General features: G+C 32.5%; 1 protein-coding gene across 1 annotated transcript in view; it reads right to left on the minus strand.

The window, feature by feature from the left end:
* Positions 1–405: 405 nt before the first annotated feature.
* The window catches only part of LOC107043030 (protein tipE), a 134687-nt gene continuing 113236 nt past the window's right edge, over positions 406–21856 (minus strand). Inside the window, exon 3 of the mRNA XM_015264330.1 lies at positions 406–524. Within this exon, the coding sequence (XP_015119816.1) occupies positions 443–524 (82 nt within the window). The 3' untranslated portion in view covers positions 406–442. The remainder of the gene's footprint in view (positions 525–21856) is intronic.

Here is a 21856-nt window from a genome sequence, read left to right on the forward strand (position 1 = left end):
ACATATTATAAGTATACTCCTGACCCTTGTTGTGAGGATGGTAATCAATACCATTGTGTGTACTCTTATAACACTTGGGAGTTTCCAGTTCTTTTTTCACCTAGTGGTATTGTATGGAAGACGGGGTTAACGAGCGGCCAGCCGCAAACCACTGAACCTCCCTCAACTTTTTCTGTCCACCCCAGAAATCGCTGAATAACTCAAAGGCCTTGATTGCCAAATAAATAATTAACTATGTTAATCTAATGTTTTGATTCGTTCTCTTGATCGATCAATCATGTCTGAATCGTGAAAACACTCGTCCGTCGTCACACGAATAGAGACAAGGGCGAATTTCAATATCAGAGGAGACGTGAATTTTTTTTTTGCTAGAAATTTCTCTTGAGACCTAGAGATCCGACTGAGATGTTGCGAGGGTACTCTCAGCCGTTTCCTCCCGCCGTCATAAAGGTCGAGTCACTTCACCGCATTCGCAGTGGACAGGGTGCCCTCTACGGTCCACTCGGTTGCTTATAGAGTGATCACTGTAATCAGAATAACAGATAGAATAGTTGAATGGAATTCTTTATCACAATTGTTATAGAATCAAGTATTGGAGTTATTTTACAGTAGTATGAACACATTTTTTTGAAGGACTTGATTAGTCCACACGCTCTGCGCGGGTATGTCCTACTCCATGGAGCTCAATGTATGTCAATTGTGGTGAATAGTGTTATAGTAGATTTCTCATAAATGTTGATAGTATACATTAAAGATATTACGATAATACTATATTATATTATATTCTATATTATACTATATTATATAAACTATGTATAACATACAATATATAATAGAGTACTATATGTATTATAAAATATAATGTAGGTACTAAAAAAAATTAAATAATAAACTTGTAACAATTATAACATTACTTTGAGTATACGATATTATGGTATATTACATATACCATTATATATGCCTAATGTATTATAATGTAGTATAGTATATAATATAATGTAGTATTATCGTAATATCTTTAACGTATGTTGTCATCATTTATAAAAAATCTAATGACACAATACACCGAATAGATTGGCTTCAAAAAACGTTACACTTGATTTTTTATTAAAGGATATCCAAGTATTTCGTTGAAGTTATAGCAACTTTTTTCAAGCAAGATGTCAGTTTTGCCGAAAATTTTGATATTCCCATACTTCTTCGGATTTTCCAGTTCTCAATACATTTTTTTGGGAAGTTCTTTAATTGCCTTCAGAATCTGAATTGTTACTTATTTTTACCGTGGATTGTTAATCACGAGGTGCCGGAACTGGGAGAACTAATCAAACACCAATTAAAGAAAACGCTATTTAATTGCACAACTCAAGTTATATAGACTTTAGTTACTCAATCAACGCGAATCTCACGGACGGAGCCCTTCTGTTACCAAGCGTAGTGTGTACTCAATACGACTCGAATTCGATTATTTCTAATGGATGGAAAATTATGAAACCGGTATCTAATTGAAGCTACAGTATTCCGGTTTCCAATTTTGTTTATCTGATCAAGTTATTCTTCATAGATTTGGAAATAATCAATTCAAAAACAAGCGTTCACATTCGCATGGTTCGATGCCATGCATCGAGCCCGTACGTGATGGGTTGAAGATTAAAATCTGATGAAATTTTTACATGCAAGTTAATATGAATAACAACAGTCAAATGGAATTTGTGCTTAATCGACAGTCTAATTTTATTGATAATAATCCAGTTAGAAGTGCGGAATAACATAATCTAATGAGAAAGTTACCTTTCCAAGATTAAGAAGAAGATTACAATCTAGAAAAAAACTTGAAAGATAAGTAAAAGAGGGAATGAACAAAAACTCTATGTCCAATATCAAAATTACCAAATAAAAGTCATATAAAAGTGTCGAAATTTTATTATAAATAATTTATGTTTCTAGATACCCTGAAATCGCGTGTCATGGAAATGTGGCAACATTGCGTTGGTGGGGCGCTGGTCATGCCATAGAGGAGGGAATATCTCCGGATGTACAGCGTTGCCGCTGATAAAAATACCCTAGTCAAACGCCGGAATATTGGTTCAGCAAATGTTGATAGAAAATTGATGGCTTGATTTTTTTAACTCATCACAGTAAGAATTCATACAACAAATGATCAGTGATGAATAATTGTTTTTTCAAGCATTTGTAATTTATTTTTTCGCGTTACCATCAACGACTTCCAACTGGAGTACATTCATACTACTTTTTTTTTTTTTTATGCTTATTTTATATCGCTTCGAGTCTGATGAGACTATATGGCGATTGATCAAGACTTTAAAAATGGTTAGATCTCACCATTCTACCCGGCCAGGAATCGAACCTGGAACCTATCCGTTGTGAGGCAACGGCCTTAACCACTACGCCAGGCCACCGGGATTCATACTGCTTTAAATCAATGAATGTTACACGGAGCGGAAAGTTTAGTGTAGCAATTACGTGAAAGTGAGGAAAAGACGTAATCGAGGGCCAAAGTTTCTCTTTACATATTTTTATTTGGATTCTGGTCGAAATGTGACGCAACGCAGGAGTTTTTCCGCTATATTCAGAGACATTTAGTAAAATGTACAATAAGTGGATTTTTTAACTGAGAAAATACACGAAAGGAAAATAAATGTCACTGTTTTCTCAAAAAAATTTTATTCTCAGAAAATATTGCAGTAACATTTCGTTAGTTTATCCAAAAAAACAATGACTGGATCAACACGGAAAAATTTGTATTTTGAAAAATATATTAAAATATATCTTAAATTGGCCGAATTTATAGAAAAAAATATAAATATTTACACATTTTTTATATATTCTTTCTAAATTTGAAAAATACATGGAATTGGCCCGTATTACATATTTTTTTATAATTTTTTTGATGGGGGTACTCTAGTGTAAAAGTCTCAATTTTTGAAAGAACAGGACATTTTTCATACCTCAGGGCTATTGATATCCACTTCTACTCACAATATTCTCACATCGTTCTCTGAAATTACAGAGGAATTTAATATTTCCTATAAAATTTCACCCAAGGTGCAGTGATTCATGAAAAATATTGATCTGTTTATCGTTAATTTTCAGTTGATAACGGAAAATTCGAAGAGTGAATGTAATTTTCGAGGATCTTTTATCGAAACATTGGGACAAAAATATTTCGTGATATTTAAGAATATTTTTGAGCATTAAGGGTGATGTTGAAAAACGCTTCACTTTTTGCGCGAGAATGTAATTATAACACAATGTCTCAACAATATGGCCTTTTTTACCCCCGATGTCAAACCAAAGGAAGGGGTATATGCTTTTGACATTCGGCAACTTGACTCTGCAACGTCGTAGTCCAGACGAAACTACATGGAAAACGATTCGAAAAAATGAGTTCTTGTATTAGAATATTAGAAATGATGAAAACACTCCGCGGAATCGAACGACGAAGCCCTTTTTTGATTAATTACTCTATTGTACCCAGCGTGGCGGGTACTTAGAAATATAGTAGGTTCTACACGGACGAAAAAATTTAATAGAAAAATCTATCGAATTCGTTAAAAAATTCTATTGAATTTCTATTGAACTGTTCTATTAGTTTTTGGCCGATTCTATTGAAATGTTCAATGGAAAATATTCAGTAGAAAATGTCAATAGAATTCAATTTTTCTATATAACTTGTTTTATTGAGATATTTTCTATAGAATTTCCTCGGCTCAAATTTTCTAAGTTTTTTCGTTTGATTTTCTTGATGAGAAGAAAAGAAAAATAGAATGAAAAAAACGTAGAAAATTCGAGTCGAGCAAATTCTATAGAAAATATATGAAAAGAGTAAGTTATATAGAAAAATCGAATTCTGTTAACTTTTCCTATTGAATGTTTTCTATTGAACATGTCAATAAAATCAGCCAAAAACTAATAGAAAGTTTAATAGAAATTCAATGGAATTTTCTAACGAATTCGATAGGTTTTTCTATTAAATTTTTTCGTACGTGTAGGCTTGAAGAGGTAAATCCCACCAATGGCTTATCGGCATTTAAATATGAGAATTTATTAAATGATTATAATTACTGTCATCTGACTGATTACAAAGAGTTAACGACTTTTGTACGCATCGGAGTCCAATTCAAGTCTGATCTGTGCAGACTCAACCGTCTCTTAAACAATAGATAGATTGTTTGCATTTCATCACTTGGTCAACATAATCCAGTTACACTGGCAAGTGTTACGTGACAATGCTGTATGTCCACATATTAAACAATAACGCAATTGACCAAATCTGGGACATAACAACTCCGTTTTTCTAGAAAGTGTATAAAAAAATGATTCCATAAAGGTGACGACCGATTTCAATATTGAACCGTCATTCCCTAGCAAGCACAAACGAAAATGGATTGGTAACATTGAAATTGCATTCATACTCCTGATTCTGCGCGAAAGACTCAAATTGAGAATAATCACCTTGAGAGGAATCGAAGGATTAAATTATGTAGGAAAGGGTAAAAAACTTAAAACTGGAAAATTGAAAATTAAAAACCCCCGACGAAAAAATTGTCAATTAATTTATTTAAAAAGTGGAAAATCAAAAAACGAAAAAACTGAGAAACTAAAAAATGGAAAATTAAAAATTCCCGACGGAAAAATTTTCAATTGACTTATTTAAAAACTGAAAAACCACAAAACGGAAAAACTGATAAATTGAAATTTTGAAAACCCCCGACGAAAAAGTTATCCTCAAGTAATCTAAAAAGAGGAAAATAAAAAGTCAAAATTTCAATTAGATGAATTTTAGAGAAACCGAGATTTCTTTTGTAACAGAAAAAAACAGCAGAAAAAAGTCGGGATGACACCAACATTTTCGTGACTCAATGTGTTTTTCTGACTTTTTTCTGCTGTTTCCTCTGTTACAAAAGAAATCTCAGTTGCTCTAAAATTCTTCTAATTGAAATTTTGAGTTTTTATTTCCCTCTTTTTAAACTACTTAAGGTTAATTGTAGTAGCGAGTAAGGTCTTTAAAACAGATCCTCATCAACGTGCATTCTCCAGATGTGAAACTATCCACCCAGAAGTCAGCCTTGATTAGATCTTTCGTACATAAACCAAAATTACTAGTTCTAGTATACACATTACATTGGATCAAATAGCTATAATAAATCGCAGGTATCTACTAGCAAACACTTAACACATAATAAACCTATAACACCCATTATAATATACGTGTTTGCTCTACAATAACTAAACGTCAAATTGCAGAGCAATAACAAAGTTGAAATAGAATTAATGAATATATGAAACTCAGAGTATGGAAGACATTTGGATTGATACCATTAATGCATAAGAGTACCTACATTTATTACTACGGAGAGCTGGAAAATTACTGAACAGTCCATTATGCTGCCGCAGAGAGTTTCTGAAGCATACTTTAATCTACATAACATTATCACCTCCGTAACATCCGAGCTGCGTACAAAGGACACCCTGATGAATTATTGAAATTTTTATGAGGAGATTTAAGTTGGAAAATCTTCAGACGGGATCACCCTTCCGAGGTGAATGCTTCCTTCACTAGAATTTATTTTTCAATTATTTTAAGAATTCTACTCCATATTTTTTCAACAAACTCGAGAATTTTGCTCGCTATTTATGAAAACTTCACCTCATTTTTTTTATAAATTGAATGGAGAAGAAAAGTGGTGGTAGATAGGGAGGACAAGATTCTCGTGTCACCGAGAAAAATATGTGGAATATTTCAGTGGAGAAATTTGCCCATCAGAGCCAGCCATTTTCATGAAATACTGATGCGAATAAACGAGAAAAGGAAATCACAGAGTAAAACTCGCTCAACTACTTCTTGACAGACGAGAAATAAAGGCAACTTCGTAGACATATTACTTTTATGCTTGTGCAAAGCTGAAATGACAAATACCATTGTATTTTACACATGTACCTTGCGATGAGAGAATAAGAGAATGTGATTGAATTCACATAGAAAATATGTTTTGAATAATTGAGCAATCAACGCTGAGAAAAAAACGTTCTAATTTCCAGAACCAGGTTATTGATTTTAAGATAGGGTGAACAGGCCAATTGCTAGAATCCAAAATAAAATGAAAAAATCACCCAAGTGGGGATATGATGGCTTCCGTGCCTTCAAGAATGTTTTAATTAACAGAAACAAATTACTTGACGTGAAAATAATAAAACAAAGAATAATTAAATTATAAAATAGTTAAATGCAGCTGAAACTCCTAATTTCTGGACTACTGGGCCATATTTTTTTTATTTATTAAAGTAGCTCTACCCTTCCGCCGGGCTACGCTGTACTTTTGAATATTTTCAGTTTTTTTATTTTTCAACTAAATTGCATGGAAAAAATTTGAAAAAATTCATACCTAGTCAGTAGTATCTTAATTAAATTTCGCAAAATATTGATATTTTTTCAAACATTTCCCTCTTATAAATAAATAATAAAACTTGTTTGCATAACGTTGGATTTTTTTTATGAGGTGTCAAAAAAATTCTTGATTTTTTCACTTCTAATGAAAAAAAATTCTGATTTTAATCTTTGATTACAATGGAAATGTTGATTTTCACATAAGACACTGGGTTAAATCCTGATTTTTAAACATTTCTTCTGTGAAAACCAAAACGATAATTAAATTGAGAAAAAAAATCGAATTCCGAATCTAATCGAGTTTTCTGCAATTTTTTTGCAGCTTTCAATAATCTTTGAATTTACTGTAAGGGTAGAGCTACTTTAAATATCGATCAATAGAAAAAATCATTGATCACATAATTATACACGAGTAATGTTATTAAAAGGTGAATTAATCAGTACAATTTTCATTTTATTTATGGAATATTCAATTCAATGCAAGTTGGAATCGATCAGAAACTAACCGCCGTCCAGAAATTGACCTGTTTACCCTACACACGCGAAGAAAATTTCATAGAGAAACCTAGGGAATTTGCTAGACAGTTCTATTGGAGTTCCGTTGAACTTTATATTAGTTTTTGGCCGATTCTATTGAAATGTTTAATGGGAAATATTCTACAGAAAAAGTTGATAGAACTCGATTTTTCTGCACAACTTATTCTATTGTTTCATTTCATTTTTTTATTTGATTTTCTTGCTGAAAAGAAAAGAATTGTCTAGTGAATTCGCTAGGTTTCTCTATGAAATTTTTTCATACGTGTACTCATGGTTCTAGATGGCATTGCACTGAGAATGAGGGACTGGTTAACTTAATTTGTGTAGAAAAATCGCGAAACTTCCTTATCAAATGTCTACTTATTTCAGGTGATAAAAGTTGATTTATTAAATCAAGAGTCATTGAAGTTTTGAATTAAGAACAATCGAATGGGATAAAATACTGGAATAATTGAATATTGATTCAGCACTTATTAACGCCAGTTGTCAGGAGAAATGCTTTAAATAAAGGGTTTCCAGTCATGAGTAGAATAATTTTTGAACAGAAAAGAACCATCAATTTAAGAACAAGAGAGGGTTCTTATCTTGAGAACCTTCAGGTTCTTATTTTGAAAAGTTAAAAGTTGGGAATTCCAGAAAGAAAGATTTCTTTAAAATAAGAGAAACTATGCTGTTTTAAATACAATTATGCTGGATTTAAGGGGTAACAGAAAGTCGCCGTTAAATTTTCCAACAAATTAGTTGGTCAAATTTATTAATATTTTTCGAACTCAAAGTACANGTATCTTAATTAAATTTCGCAAAATATTGATATTTTTTCAAACATTTCCCTCTTATAAATAAATAATAAAACTTGTTTGCATAACGTTGGATTTTTTTTATGAGGTGTCAAAAAAATTCTTGATTTTTTCACTTCTAATGAAAAAAAATTCTGATTTTAATCTTTGATTACAATGGAAATGTTGATTTTCACATAAGACACTGGGTTAAATCCTGATTTTTAAACATTTCTTCTGTGAAAACCAAAACGATAATTAAATTGAGAAAAAAAATCGAATTCCGAATCTAATCGAGTTTTCTGCAATTTTTTTGCAGCTTTCAATAATCTTTGAATTTACTGTAAGGGTAGAGCTACTTTAAATATCGATCAATAGAAAAAATCATTGATCACATAATTATACACGAGTAATGTTATTAAAAGGTGAATTAATCAGTACAATTTTCATTTTATTTATGGAATATTCAATTCAATGCAAGTTGGAATCGATCAGAAACTAACCGCCGTCCAGAAATTGACCTGTTTACCCTACACACGCGAAGAAAATTTCATAGAGAAACCTAGGGAATTTGCTAGACAGTTCTATTGGAGTTCCGTTGAACTTTATATTAGTTTTTGGCCGATTCTATTGAAATGTTTAATGGGAAATATTCTACAGAAAAAGTTGATAGAACTCGATTTTTCTGCACAACTTATTCTATTGTTTCATTTCATTTTTTTATTTGATTTTCTTGCTGAAAAGAAAAGAATTGTCTAGTGAATTCGCTAGGTTTCTCTATGAAATTTTTTCATACGTGTACTCATGGTTCTAGATGGCATTGCACTGAGAATGAGGGACTGGTTAACTTAATTTGTGTAGAAAAATCGCGAAACTTCCTTATCAAATGTCTACTTATTTCAGGTGATAAAAGTTGATTTATTAAATCAAGAGTCATTGAAGTTTTGAATTAAGAACAATCGAATGGGATAAAATACTGGAATAATTGAATATTGATTCAGCACTTATTAACGCCAGTTGTCAGGAGAAATGCTTTAAATAAAGGGTTTCCAGTCATGAGTAGAATAATTTTTGAACAGAAAAGAACCATCAATTTAAGAACAAGAGAGGGTTCTTATCTTGAGAACCTTCAGGTTCTTATTTTGAAAAGTTAAAAGTTGGGAATTCCAGAAAGAAAGATTTCTTTAAAATAAGAGAAACTATGCTGTTTTAAATACAATTATGCTGGATTTAAGGGGTAACAGAAAGTCGCCGTTAAATTTTCCAACAAATTAGTTGGTCAAATTTATTAATATTTTTCGAACTCAAAGTACATTGATCTTCATCATCAACTCCCTGAGATTAATGTGCTTCGATTTGTGAAAATAGCGATAACTTTACCGACGGCGGTGGCCGCGTGGTTAGAGCGCGGGGCTGGCACGCGGACGAGTCGGGTTCGAAAAATAAAGAAGATTGATCAAATAATTCAGAAATTGCAATTTTTGAAAATTCCGAGTATTTTCTGTGAACAATTTATAAACAATAAATTTTCCACCATAAAAATCATTTGTTCGGAATCGTAACAAATTTATTCATATTCAAAATTTTACCAGAAATCCATTTAATGCCAAAAAAAATCAGGTTTTCGAAAGTTTAAACAATTTAAATTATTTATTTATAAATGCCGAATGTTTAAGAAAGTAATAATTTTGTGCAAAATATTCGGTGTTGAATTTTTCTCACGCAATTTGATTGACAAATTTGATGATTGAAAATCGTTGTATCTATAGTGTGGTCTGTACCAAACTGTAAAAGTTACTTTGCCATCCTGATTCCTTTTATTTTCATATTTTTCCTTTCGATGAGCGATATTAATTTTTCCTACTATAATTTTTTTTTAATGAATGCTAAACATTTCTGTGGCAGTGATAGGCATATCAATAAATCATAATTACCGTTAAATTGTGAAGTTGTCAATTTTTAAAATAAATCTTAAAAACTTTAATATTAAAGTAACCATCAATTTGTACATTTAAATTTTGAAATATTCTATCAATCAATAATTTAGGGAGGAAGATTGACGATTATTTGGATAATCGAAAATCAAGTACCTAAAGTTAGAATTAGCTTGTTAATTAAAAAATTACATTTCAGTATTATCAAATATTTTATTCATCATCAATCTAAAAATTTAGCTAATAAATTCGATAATATTTGAAATTTGTTAAATATAATTAAACTTTGAACAATATAAGGAGATAATCCTTTTTATTATTGTCAAAATCTGATATTATTGCCTATCCCTGTTCTGTGGTATTAATTCCTCGTCCACGATATAGGTATTCAGGAAAAAATGACATAAGTTGCTTAAAAGTAAATATTTGATGAGAATATAAATTGATTTTTTTGGTAATAGAAGAGTTCCATAGTCATCCACAGCATTGAGTAACCATATAAAAATTGTACACGTTAAGAGCTTTACACTCTGGCAAATATCCAAAACCAAAAGGTCAACACACAGGGAAACTCTTTATGTGTAAATTCCCGTTGGGCAGAAACGTTCTTTTTAAAGTACCGCACATGCTTTCAAAGGCCGTACTCGTTAGTTCATTCGTGTTTGGCAAAATGACCCGAGCCGGTCTCCCGAGACTGGCGAAAAAATTGAAAAAGCCTGTAGGGACCAATATTGTTTCAATTGAGTTAACTATAATGTATTGCAGAACAGTGATTCCACGTGTTGTTCGGGTTTACATGAATAATTGGATTCGTGAGAAGATTACCAAAATCGGGTTTATTTTCGATAAAATATGAAACATGTAGTAATTGTGTTTTTTACAAAATGAGTGTATTTGTGTGTATTATTTTCGGAACTGTATCGATAACTTGGGCACTGCTTCTAACAAAAATCTGTCCAAGACAGATTACACGAATAATCGGAACAATTTACATTGCAATCGATACTTCAAAGTCTTATTATTTTTGAAAATCTTTGTTCCATGCATTGGACCGAATATTTTCCTTTTTATAGAAAATTCCGTATCAATCAATGTGATCTTCGATCTTTCCTTCTAATTTTCCTGGATATATCAAATCGTAGAACACGTTACGTATGGAAAAATTAAATAGAAAACTCTGCGAATTCGGTACAAAATTCTATTGAAATTCTATAGGAATTCTATGCGGTTTCTATAGGATTTCTATTGGCATTCTATTAAAAAATTCTATTGGTTTTTTGCGTTGATTCTATTGGATATTCGATAAGAAAAAGTCAATAGATTTCGAATTTCTGTTTGAATTTTTCTCTTGAGATTTTTTCTGTAAGAATGCTTGAGCAACAATTTTCCAACTTTCCTTCACTCGGATTCTGCAATGCAAAATAAAACAAAATCCAGCGGAAAAACTTGAAAAATTTGTGCCTAATAATTCTAATAGAAAAAATCTCAAGAGAAAAATTCGAAAAAAAATTCAAAATATGTTAACTTTTTCTATCAAATATGTAATAGAATCAGAGCAAAAAACAAGTAGAATTTTTAAATAGAATTTCAATAGAAATCCTATAGAAACCCCATAGAATTCCTATAGCATGCCAATAAAATTTTCTAGCAAATTTGCTAAGTTTTAGACTGAATTTTTTCATGCGTGATATAGTTTCCTGATCAAGAATGCACATGTTTTAGAGGAGCAGCGTGTCTATATCGTAAAAAAAAAATGAAAGAATACTGAACCTTTGACCCTGATGGAATACCCCTCCGAGGTCACGCAACTTCGAATCACGAACTTCTAAAATACAAGTTTTTGTCATGATAAAAAGCATCTAGATGGGGGAATGTTTTATCGAATTTTCAGAACATTTTTACACGCTCTAGGGTTTTGAGTCCAATAATACTAGAAAATATCTTCGATTCACACCCTATTCATAAGACAATGAAATCACATGTAATCATTGCCCGCTACTTTACAATTAATCAATAGATTGGGAGAAAAAATTCTGACAACAATTCACTTATGATGATAATTCATTACTTAAATTTTACATTATACTCAAGTTTCGCTCTCTCATCTCCTTGGGTATGTTCAGGTTGCATATTATTGACAGAATATTCTTGACAGGTGTTGGATAACTGATATCAGTGGTATTTATTTTCAACCGACTCGGTTCACCTGAGAAATGAAAAAAAAAATTGCAGAATATTACGCGCTGAAAAGTTTCAATCTGCATTTCACAACCATCGTGTTCACAAGAAAGGCTCCAATCAACGCCTTTCCTAGTGAGGTACAAACCACTCTGAATTTCTCATTTTTCACCCCCATTTGACCCCCATATGACCCACGTGTACCTTGTGACCCTCTTTTTGACCCGTCATTGCTGACCCTTAATTTTGGAGTCTTAAGGGGAAACTACTATGAGTTTTAAAAATCGCGAGGGCTATTGGATTGAGATATCGCATACATTGAAGATTAATTATACACGGAGAGAAATTTTCTAGAAAAATTCTAGTACGAGTACTGGAAAAAATTCCAATCCACCGGCTGTGAAAAATTCTAGTGCTGTTAAGGTAAAATTTCTTGGTATTTCTAGTAAAATTTCTAGGGATTTCTGTGAAATTTTTCCAGACATACGCGGAAAAATTCACGTTTTCCCCAATAAAATTTCTAGCACCGGCACTGGATTTTTTTCCAGGCCGTCACTTTGTGTCTCTTTTCCCGTGCTAGTACTAGAATTTTTCTAAAAAATTTCTCTCCGTCTATATGTCTAAAAAAAATCATTCGTGCAAAAAAAGATGGTTTATTGTTCGTTTGTCCCGCAAACGTTAAAAATGTTAAAAATAGTCCAGGGCCTCCTTTTTTTGAGCTATAGAGGTTTTTTTCAAAATTTTTGGAAAAATGTGTGCAATAACAATTACGAATTGATTTTTGCAAAATGCAATTCCTACACAGCAAATTCCGTAATTTTTTAAAATAAAAAATAGCTCGCGAGTTTCACCTCAGTAGTCTCCCCATAAATTCGAGTACTAAATTTTCATCACTGGAAATCCATTTGAATTATTATAATTTTAACCCTTACTTTCTGACCCTTCATTTCTGATGCTTAATTTTGAAGTCTTAATTTCGAGTAACAAATTTTCATCACCAAAAGTCGATTTGGATTTTTATAATATAGAGCGGGAGAAACTACAAATCTGCTAACAGTCGGTCAAAATGAATCGAGACAAAATGCTGGGAAAATTTGAGAGTTCAATTGATTCTGTGGAAAAAACGAGGAGAATGAAAAACACAAATGTGAAAAGTTGAGAGACCATGAAAAATATTCTCGGCGAACTCTCTCCACGCGTTTACACCGAAACTTTTTTCCGTTCTCGTATTCAAGGATTCAGCGGCCTCCAGGGATGCCAAAAATATATTCTCCATCATTTTTACTCGTGAATCCGAAGACAGGTAAATTGAGCTACAAAACTCTCAGTTTTCCCCCAGACCTGTCTGCAATTGTGATTGATTGAAAACTAAATTCTCGTGTCACTTGCGATTTTTATGGAAATGAAACAAATAGCCGATAGAATAAAATGAATATAAAGTTATTTTTTAGGAGATCCTCCATAAATATTGCCGTGTGTATCATGTCAGCGAGAGTTTTCTTATGTGATGGAACTAGTATTACAAACACTGAGAACAATATCGTCATAATATCAGAAAACTGATTTCTTGCGCCAAATATCCCATCTTTTGAGGATAAATTTCTTGAGATAAGAATTCTGGATAATGTGTCAGACAATGTCAGATTTCGGTGAAATGTTCATATGATTTAAACATGAATATTTCATGATAAAGTGAGAATTTCTTGTCACAAGAAATTGTTTTTTCCGTGTCAGAAGATAAGAAAATGACTAAAAACATTAAAAGCTTCGATTTAGTGAATTATGAATAAGAGACTTTCATATTGAATGAATAGAGATAGAGAGTTTATGCAGAGGACAACCTCCAGATATTAAAAAAATATAACCGTCGCTTACGCTCAATCGCGTTGAGTTGGAAGGGAAGCAATATCTTCTTTTCCTTCTGTCAAACAATTCTTGGCTTTGAAGGAATATTATCTCATTTCGAAAAAAGACATCATCTTTTCATTCAGTAACTTCCTCCTTAGCCCGAAGAGCACCGATTTCTTACCTGAAACCTACCATAAATTGATCAAATATGAATGCGATGTTTTTCGTTCAAGAAATGACGCTTCTGATATTATTTCGATTTTTCTCTTAGTGAAGTAGGATATCTTATTTGTTTTGTAGATGATCAGGGATTTTAGTTCCTTGAACTAATAAAATGCTGACTTAATCTTACGTGGAAAGAAGAGAGAGTTTGCGTGTGAGTTTCTCTAGATTTGTTTGAGACATGAGGCATAGTGTTCACTGAAAAAGAAAAAAAGATATAAAGAATGAAAGACGGATTGTGGTCCCAACTCCCCAGAGTCCCATGGAGAAAAGTCTGATGTGTCAAGATTCTCGACTAGAATAATGGTCTATCCTTCAACAAAAAAACAGTGAATTCGCTAGACAATTTTATTCGATTTCTATTGAACTTCCTATTAGATTTTAGTCGATTTTATTGAAACGTTCAATGGAAGATCTTCTATAGAAAAAGTCTATAGAATTTGATTTTCCTACACTTATTCTATTGAGATATTTTCTAATACAGAATATCCTCGGCTCAAGTTTTTTAAGTTTTTTTGTTTGATTTCCTTAATGAAAAGAAAAGCAAAATCGAATGAAAAAAACTTGGAGCAAGGAATGAAACAATTTCAATTATTTATTTATAAACAACAAATGATTAAAAAAATAATAAAGCTGTGCAAAATGTAATTTGAATGACGCTGAAAATTCATTATTTTTTTCAAATTTTTCTCACGCAATTTAATTGACAAATTTCATGATTGAAAATGATTGAATCTATAGTATCGGCTGTACCAAACTGTAAATGACACTTCGATGTCCTTAAGGTACTTCCTCAGTATAACTTTGGGGTATAGAGTAGGGGTAAACATCAAACATGCGACACTCCGCTGCATCGGTCGAAAAAAAAAATGAAAATTTTAAAGATTCAAGAGTGAATGGAAATTTTGCTGATCGGATTCCTTTTTATTTATAATTTATAATTATTCATCCGACAATTTTTTTATCCTCAAATTTTTTTAATGATTTTATTGATAAATTAAAACTATTGTCAGAGAACAGGCAACAAGGCATTTTCGTTAGACGAAGTTGGTGTTACTGTGCTTTGATATGAATCTATACTACACTATAGTAGATTTGCTTCCATTTACTATAAGATCTACAGTCGGGCTAACTCTGTACATTCTAACCCAGTAAACAAAATTGTCTGATGAGTTAAAATTTACCAGCAATTCTTGGATACTATTATCCTCAAAATGGCTGACGGATTGCTGTCAATATGACGACAATTTAATCCCAAATGGAGATGATAACCCAGAAAAGTTATCATCAGGTTATCGGAAATACTTACTGCAAATTAGTAGCAAAAATTGACGGTAAATTGTCGAACTTGAATGTGCGCAACTCTTCAGATGAAATTTGCCGTCAATTTATCGACAAAATAAGGGATAATGTTGACGATTTCTATTTCAATATTATCACACCATTCAATGTCAATTAGTTGCATAAAAGTTGACTCTAAATTTCTAATAATATTATCAATTGATTCGACATCAATTTACTGTTAAGTTGTCGGCAGTTAGAGAGTCAATTAGTGGACTAATTAGTATTCTATTCATCCCAAATGAAAGGAAAGATATGGATTCTTCCAAGAGGTTGTGTTGTGGGACAGATTTGTAATGTTTCGATTAATATTATAACTTATTAATAAAAAGCCGGAATAAACAATTCTATTGCAATTGTCGTCTATTAATGTGGACGTCCACATGAAAAGAGTCTACTTCGTTGCATCTTGTTTCCGAGATATTAAAGTTTTTGTGTCTTTATTTTGTGTTCGCATTTTTAAACGGAGCTTTCGAGGTGTCGAGGTTTTCGAGGACATTCGAGAAAAATTCTCCAGTTTTTTGGAAAAATCGATAAAATTCTCTGGTTTTACAGTAAATTTGAGGATACTTCTTGGTTTTTAAAGAATTCGAGAAAATCCTCCAGTTGTGTAGAAAATTCAAATAAATTCTGCACTTTATCTCAATCTTTGGGGCGGAAACTTTCTTCGCTACTGAAATGGTGATTCAATCGCAAAATTATCAGCAGTCTAATTAGTTGATAACACTTGAATTAATACTCGGAGCAAAAAATCGAAGAGGACCTTTCGACTCATCATGTCATTCTTTTTCACCCCTTAATGACTTCGCCGAATATTTTGAGACACCCTGTTGAGCAAATGTTTACTTTCGGATCCCTAGACTGCTTGATGTACTTGGTACTTAAACCTGCCCAAAAGTATTAAGTACCTTGAGTACTTAGTACTTAGACAGGTTTAAGTACTAAGTACCTGGGTATTTAGTGATGAGACAGCTACTAAGTACTAGGCACTTGATGTACTACAGTACTTAGTACTCAGTAAGTATTAAGCTTGCCCATCACCGAGTTGTGAGTATACTGGAATATGTTTTCGATGTTCTTCTTGACTATGACTTGATTGACAATGAGATTGCCACGTATTCTACAATTTACATGTATTGAATAACTTGGATCTGATAGAAATATTTCCTGACATTGAAAAAAAAATGGATTGAAGAGATAAACTACGAATCACAAAATTATATCTGTAAAAATGTCAGATGTGTTGAAATATGATTCTGAAAAAGGTTTTCTTGACACTAAAAGATCAATTACAAATTATATGGGTTATTCCCCACCATTCAAATCTTGACCAATAGGAGCATGGGATTTGACATCACGTGGTGCGTATGATATCGATAATTTTTATGTAATACCACGCCTGTTGCTAAGCAATAAACAAAAGTTTTCCGTAGGAATTTAACCCGAGACAGTTGAAGAAACATCAAAGAGTAGTGACATTTGTGAAAATGATGGAGAAAAAAAAGACGATTTGGAGAAAAAAATGTTCATTTTGCCACGAAAATGTCAAATCCCAGCTCCCATTGATCGAGATTTGAATGGGGGGGAATAACCCGCCGAATACCCCTCGTGCTTGAAAATTAATCGAGTATTTCTCTCAAATTCCCCTGCTTAGCAACATGTGCATGCAGTTTGGCACAAAATACCTCGCGCAAGCGCTCGGGATTTTGACACTGCCAAACTTCATACACATGTTGCTAAGCAACGAAACTTTCGGGAAATACTCGATAATTTTCAAGCACCGGGGTATTATAACTGGTAATTCCATTATAATTATAACTGGTATTCCATGGGTAATTCGTCGGAAAAATTCTGAATTTCCAGAAAAAAATTATTTTTTTTTAATCCGATGGGTTTTTCACGGCAAAAATGAAGTTTTTCTGTACAAAAAAGTGGAAAATCGCGCTTGTGACCCGGTTCCCCAAAATTTATCACTTATTATACCACAAGAGCTTCAAAATTATTGGGTATTTCCCGATAGGTTCGTTGCAAACAAACGAAGGAGTCAAGTTTTTTCAGTTAAAAAATAACGAGCGCGAAGCGCGAGTGATTTTTCTGAAATACTTGACGACTTTGTTTGTATGCAGGGAACATTGAGCAAATACCTGATTAATTTTGAAGTTCGAGTGGTATTCGGGGGATTATTTTTTCAATCCAAATTTCGGTCAACAGGATTGCACCATGAGACAAAATTGATCTGTTAGTTTCGACGAGGGGTTCACTCCACTGAAAGATCTTTTCTTTTTTACATAGCAACTACCAGAGAAAATTATCAAACAATTATCAGTTGAAAACCATGTTCTTTGTACCATGTGATGTCTAATGGTCTAATCCTGTTGACTGAAATTTGGATTGAAAAAATAATCAAGATTTTTTTTTTACTTTTCATAAAAGATAGTTTTTTGCCATTATTTTGTCGAAATCCCAGACTTGGCGCAAAATGGTCAGTTGGTAATTGTTGGAATTACCCATATAAGTGAATAAATATGAAATATGGAATAATTAAATCTAATTTCTCATCTTGTGGAATGATTATGGAAAAAAGGATGTTGGAAAAATTAATGAGAAATAGATTTCAAATTCTTCAAATTCTACAAATCCGTAATGAATAGGTATTTGGCTGAAAGGAACAATAGATTCTCATATTTCTACATCAATAATATATGGGCAATGCCATGTGATCTCAACGTGGTCAAAACCCTCCCCATCGTTAATCATAAAGCCTATTTTTTTGGGGGTTGTATGTGAAATATGATGACTTCTCAAATTTTTCCTGATTTTTTTGACGCATTCTGCGAGCAGTTATTATATATTTTATTCCAAGTTTTGTCTTCGAACACCTACATCTTCCGTAAAAATCAACCAATTTATTTTCATTTTTTCAAAATGTGTGTCTTCTGACCTACTTTTCATACGGAAATGGTCAATTTTCTTTTCTTCGTTCTTCCATCGCTTTCCTTTCAAAAACGTAAAAAAAAATTAAAAAATACTTGTTTTCGCGGTTGTACCTATTCTATTTGTTTATAAAAATTTCAGTGGATATATCGGCTCCAAAATAAATATTTTCACCAAAGGCCAAAGTGAAGATCCCATTGGAACACATAAAAAATCATTCAATTGTTTGAGATCTGAATAAGGTGCATTGATTTTTCAAGCGACAAATTTACATTATGCATCCACGTTCAAATGCAGACGAAGTTTTGATATCTTTTTAATTTTTCATCATGAATTCGTATATTCAAATTGAAAATGGGAGCCACCTAATGGGATCTTAACTTTGGCCTTTGGTGGAAAATTGTTTTCTGGTCCTATATATTCACTGAAAATTTTATTAAAAAATTCCTCTTTGAAAATTGTGTCAGAAGATGCACATTTTGAAGAGAAAAGAACAAATTGAATTGTTTGATTTTTATGCATGTTACAGGTGTGTGAAGACAACTTAGAACACAATACAACTGCTGACAAGACGCGGCAAAAATGTGAAAATATTTGAGAAGTCATCTTATTTCATACACAACCACAGAAAAAATTGGCTATATGATTGACGATGGTGAGGGTTTTGAAAGATTTTTATTTTGATCCAATTCCTTGACATCTCCTCAAAATTATCAATAGACTTTGAAGTTCAGAAAAGATATAGCCACTTTTATTCACTACTTGAATTTGCTTTAATCACAATATTGACAAATTTTGTTCATAATAAGATATTGAGGGGGGTGGGCCAAAGTGGAACAATGGCATTTTTGCATTGTTGCTCGGTAGATAATCGGTAGATAACCACGGGATCGTAATCCTCAAATAAATCATCATTTAACAAATTTAAGCCCGACATCAACTTTGCCCCACCCTTCAACTATACCAGCAAATTAGAAGACAAATAATGACAATATTTGAAAGCAAAACAATCCCTTCGTTTGTTGAAGATTTGTCATCAAATTTTGTACAAAAATTTGGCTTTATTTTGTCTGCTTTTCGATGGCAAACTTATCGGCAAATTTACGGATAATTCTCATGATAACTTGCTGATGCATAATAGACGAGTTATCGGAAAGTTTTGTCGTCATGATGTTGACATTTTTATTCCTAAACTGCGGAAAATTAGCAAACAAATTGCCAGCAAATTGTGAGCCCAATGTTTACTGGGAATCTTCTGTCACCGTTATCATGGTACACCGCCATTTTTTCCTAGTTCAACGAAAATTCATGATCTTGTGATACATTTTCAATCATTTCTCAAAATCTGTGCAGTAATAAATTATGAAATAGCAAAAATATATTCTTGGAATGTATTCGATGGTAAAAATCGGGTATTTGCATTGATTGGACATTGTCGATGCTCATACTGAACAGTTGAAAAGTGACTCTCGTAAGACGCTGTACAAATGATAATTTTAATCATTTTTTTTGCAAAAAACTGAGCAGTCAATTGTGTTTGGACTCCTGACGACATATTTCTGCCTATTTCAAGAATTTTTCCTCAAAATTTCACATTTTTTGTACATTGTCGACTGTTCCCATATAACTGACTGAGGAAATACTTTCAAAAACGAGACAGAAGTGAATAAAATTGAATCACTTTTTTCTCCACCATATGCATATCAAATAAACTTGATGTAATTAAAATAACCCATTTGTCTTGGTGTAGGCTCTTCCATTGATCACGCCTACTAGATTCCTAAACAAGGTCGTCAGAAGTATATCATCATTATTCTATGCAGTCATCCTCGGTATGCCAGGGACTTAACGAATATTGAAATGAGGGGAGGATTAAACGCAAGGAGCAGCTTAAATATTTACATAATTCTATATCGCTCAGTAAATTTATTCCCTCAAGTTGAAATACCCTGGTAGGAATCTAATGCAAATTTTCAATGAGCATTGGAACGATAACTTCATCCTACTCATCGCTAAAAGTTATTCCCTTATTTCCCATATATTTTTGCCTCCCTTATGGTTTGTACATGGCTACCGTCCGGTCATGAAAATAATGTGAGTCGAACAAGTGGAGTCTAGTCGCAGGGGTCCCACTGGAAATTTATTTGGGGGTGAAAAAAATTTTTTTTTGCTCGTCTTTCATTACTTGGTTTTCAATTTCCCTGACCTCCAGTGTTCAACTGGAGATTAAATTCCATCGTAGTAATCATTCGCAATCGTCACCGACGGGAAATTCATCCCACGACAGAGCTCGTGCTTCGGTAATTCATTTAGTTGGAGTGGCTCCGAGAGCATTCCGGATACACGTGGGAATCCTTTTTTTTCTTCGCCAATGTGGAAGGGTTCATGTGGATGATGGTTGGACGGCAGTGAAAGATGAAGGATGTGAGATGAATTTCATTGTTGACGGAGTTCTAGGGAAATGGGTTAATCTTGACGGAGAAGGATTTTATTTGAGAGACGCGCGTGTGTCAAGGATGAATAACTGGTTTCTAACATAAAATACACATGGAGAGAAAAGGTGGATAAAAATTCCATGGAAAATTGTGGCAAATTTTACTGTGCGAATAACTGCAATTCAATGACAAAATACCTGTTTGTGGAAGATATTTTACGATTCGTGTAAAAATAAGTGGATTAGATTATTTTTTTTATAAATAAGTATAGTAATTGTTGCTATTAAATTAGCAATTTGCTTTAGAATGGGTTTTCTTTCTTGAAATTTGTAGTTTAATATTCTCTTCTTCTATTTTTCCATGTCATAGTACTATCATCAATTTAAATTTCATTGAAATTTTGTGTATTATTTCCCTGTGTCAAATAATTCTACATTCAGCCCCTCTCAAGACTCGAATTCAGTCCGGGATTAATCATAGTTCAATCAAGGTTTATTCAGAATTTTGCCAGAGTTTAACCCAGGTTCTGTCAAAAGTTAGTTGAAACCATGAATAAGTATTCAATATAATAGACTAGTACCGGAGTTTAATAGAGATAGAGATTTATTTAATTAAAAAAATGACTATTTAGTGTTAAATTACGCCGAATTTCTAATTGATTGAAAATTCAAGATTATATTTGCAGTTCTCATTAATTTTTCCATGAGATGCTGAATTTTCAATGACGAAATTCCTTGAAATTTTAGTGGAACTAACATGTGATAGAAATTCCCTGAAAGTGTATCAGAAATTTACAGCGAAAAAATTTTCAAGTGTCCAAAAAAAAAACGAGTTATGATGAACTTACAAAAATTATAACTATAAGATGAAATATCTGCATAAGACAAGAAATGTTTTCATTCCCGTAAAAACTAGAATATCGGTCATGACGGCGATTAGAGATTGTCTTAGATAAAAGTTCCTTTCTTTGATTCGAAAACTTATGTTCCTTACGTGAACTGTTAAACGACGTTACATCGAAAAAAAACACTGAACTTTTTTGTCTCATTGAAAAACAAGAAAAAACAGAGGAGTCTCAATTTACTCCCCGGTCTCATCTTACCTCGGTCTCCTCCAATGATGCTGTTCTCACTTTTTTTCAACTTGATTAAGGATTGACGTAAGCATCTGTTTTACAAGAGTAAATTTTTTTATGGTCAAATGCCATGAAACTTTGGCAAAACGTTATTTGAACTATTATAGAAT

The sequence above is a fragment of the Diachasma alloeum genome, unplaced genomic scaffold (genome assembly GCF_001412515.2).
Source record: "Diachasma alloeum isolate Michigan unplaced genomic scaffold, Dall2.0 Dall_scaffold_00543, whole genome shotgun sequence".
Lineage (NCBI taxonomy): Eukaryota > Metazoa > Arthropoda > Insecta > Hymenoptera > Braconidae > Diachasma > Diachasma alloeum.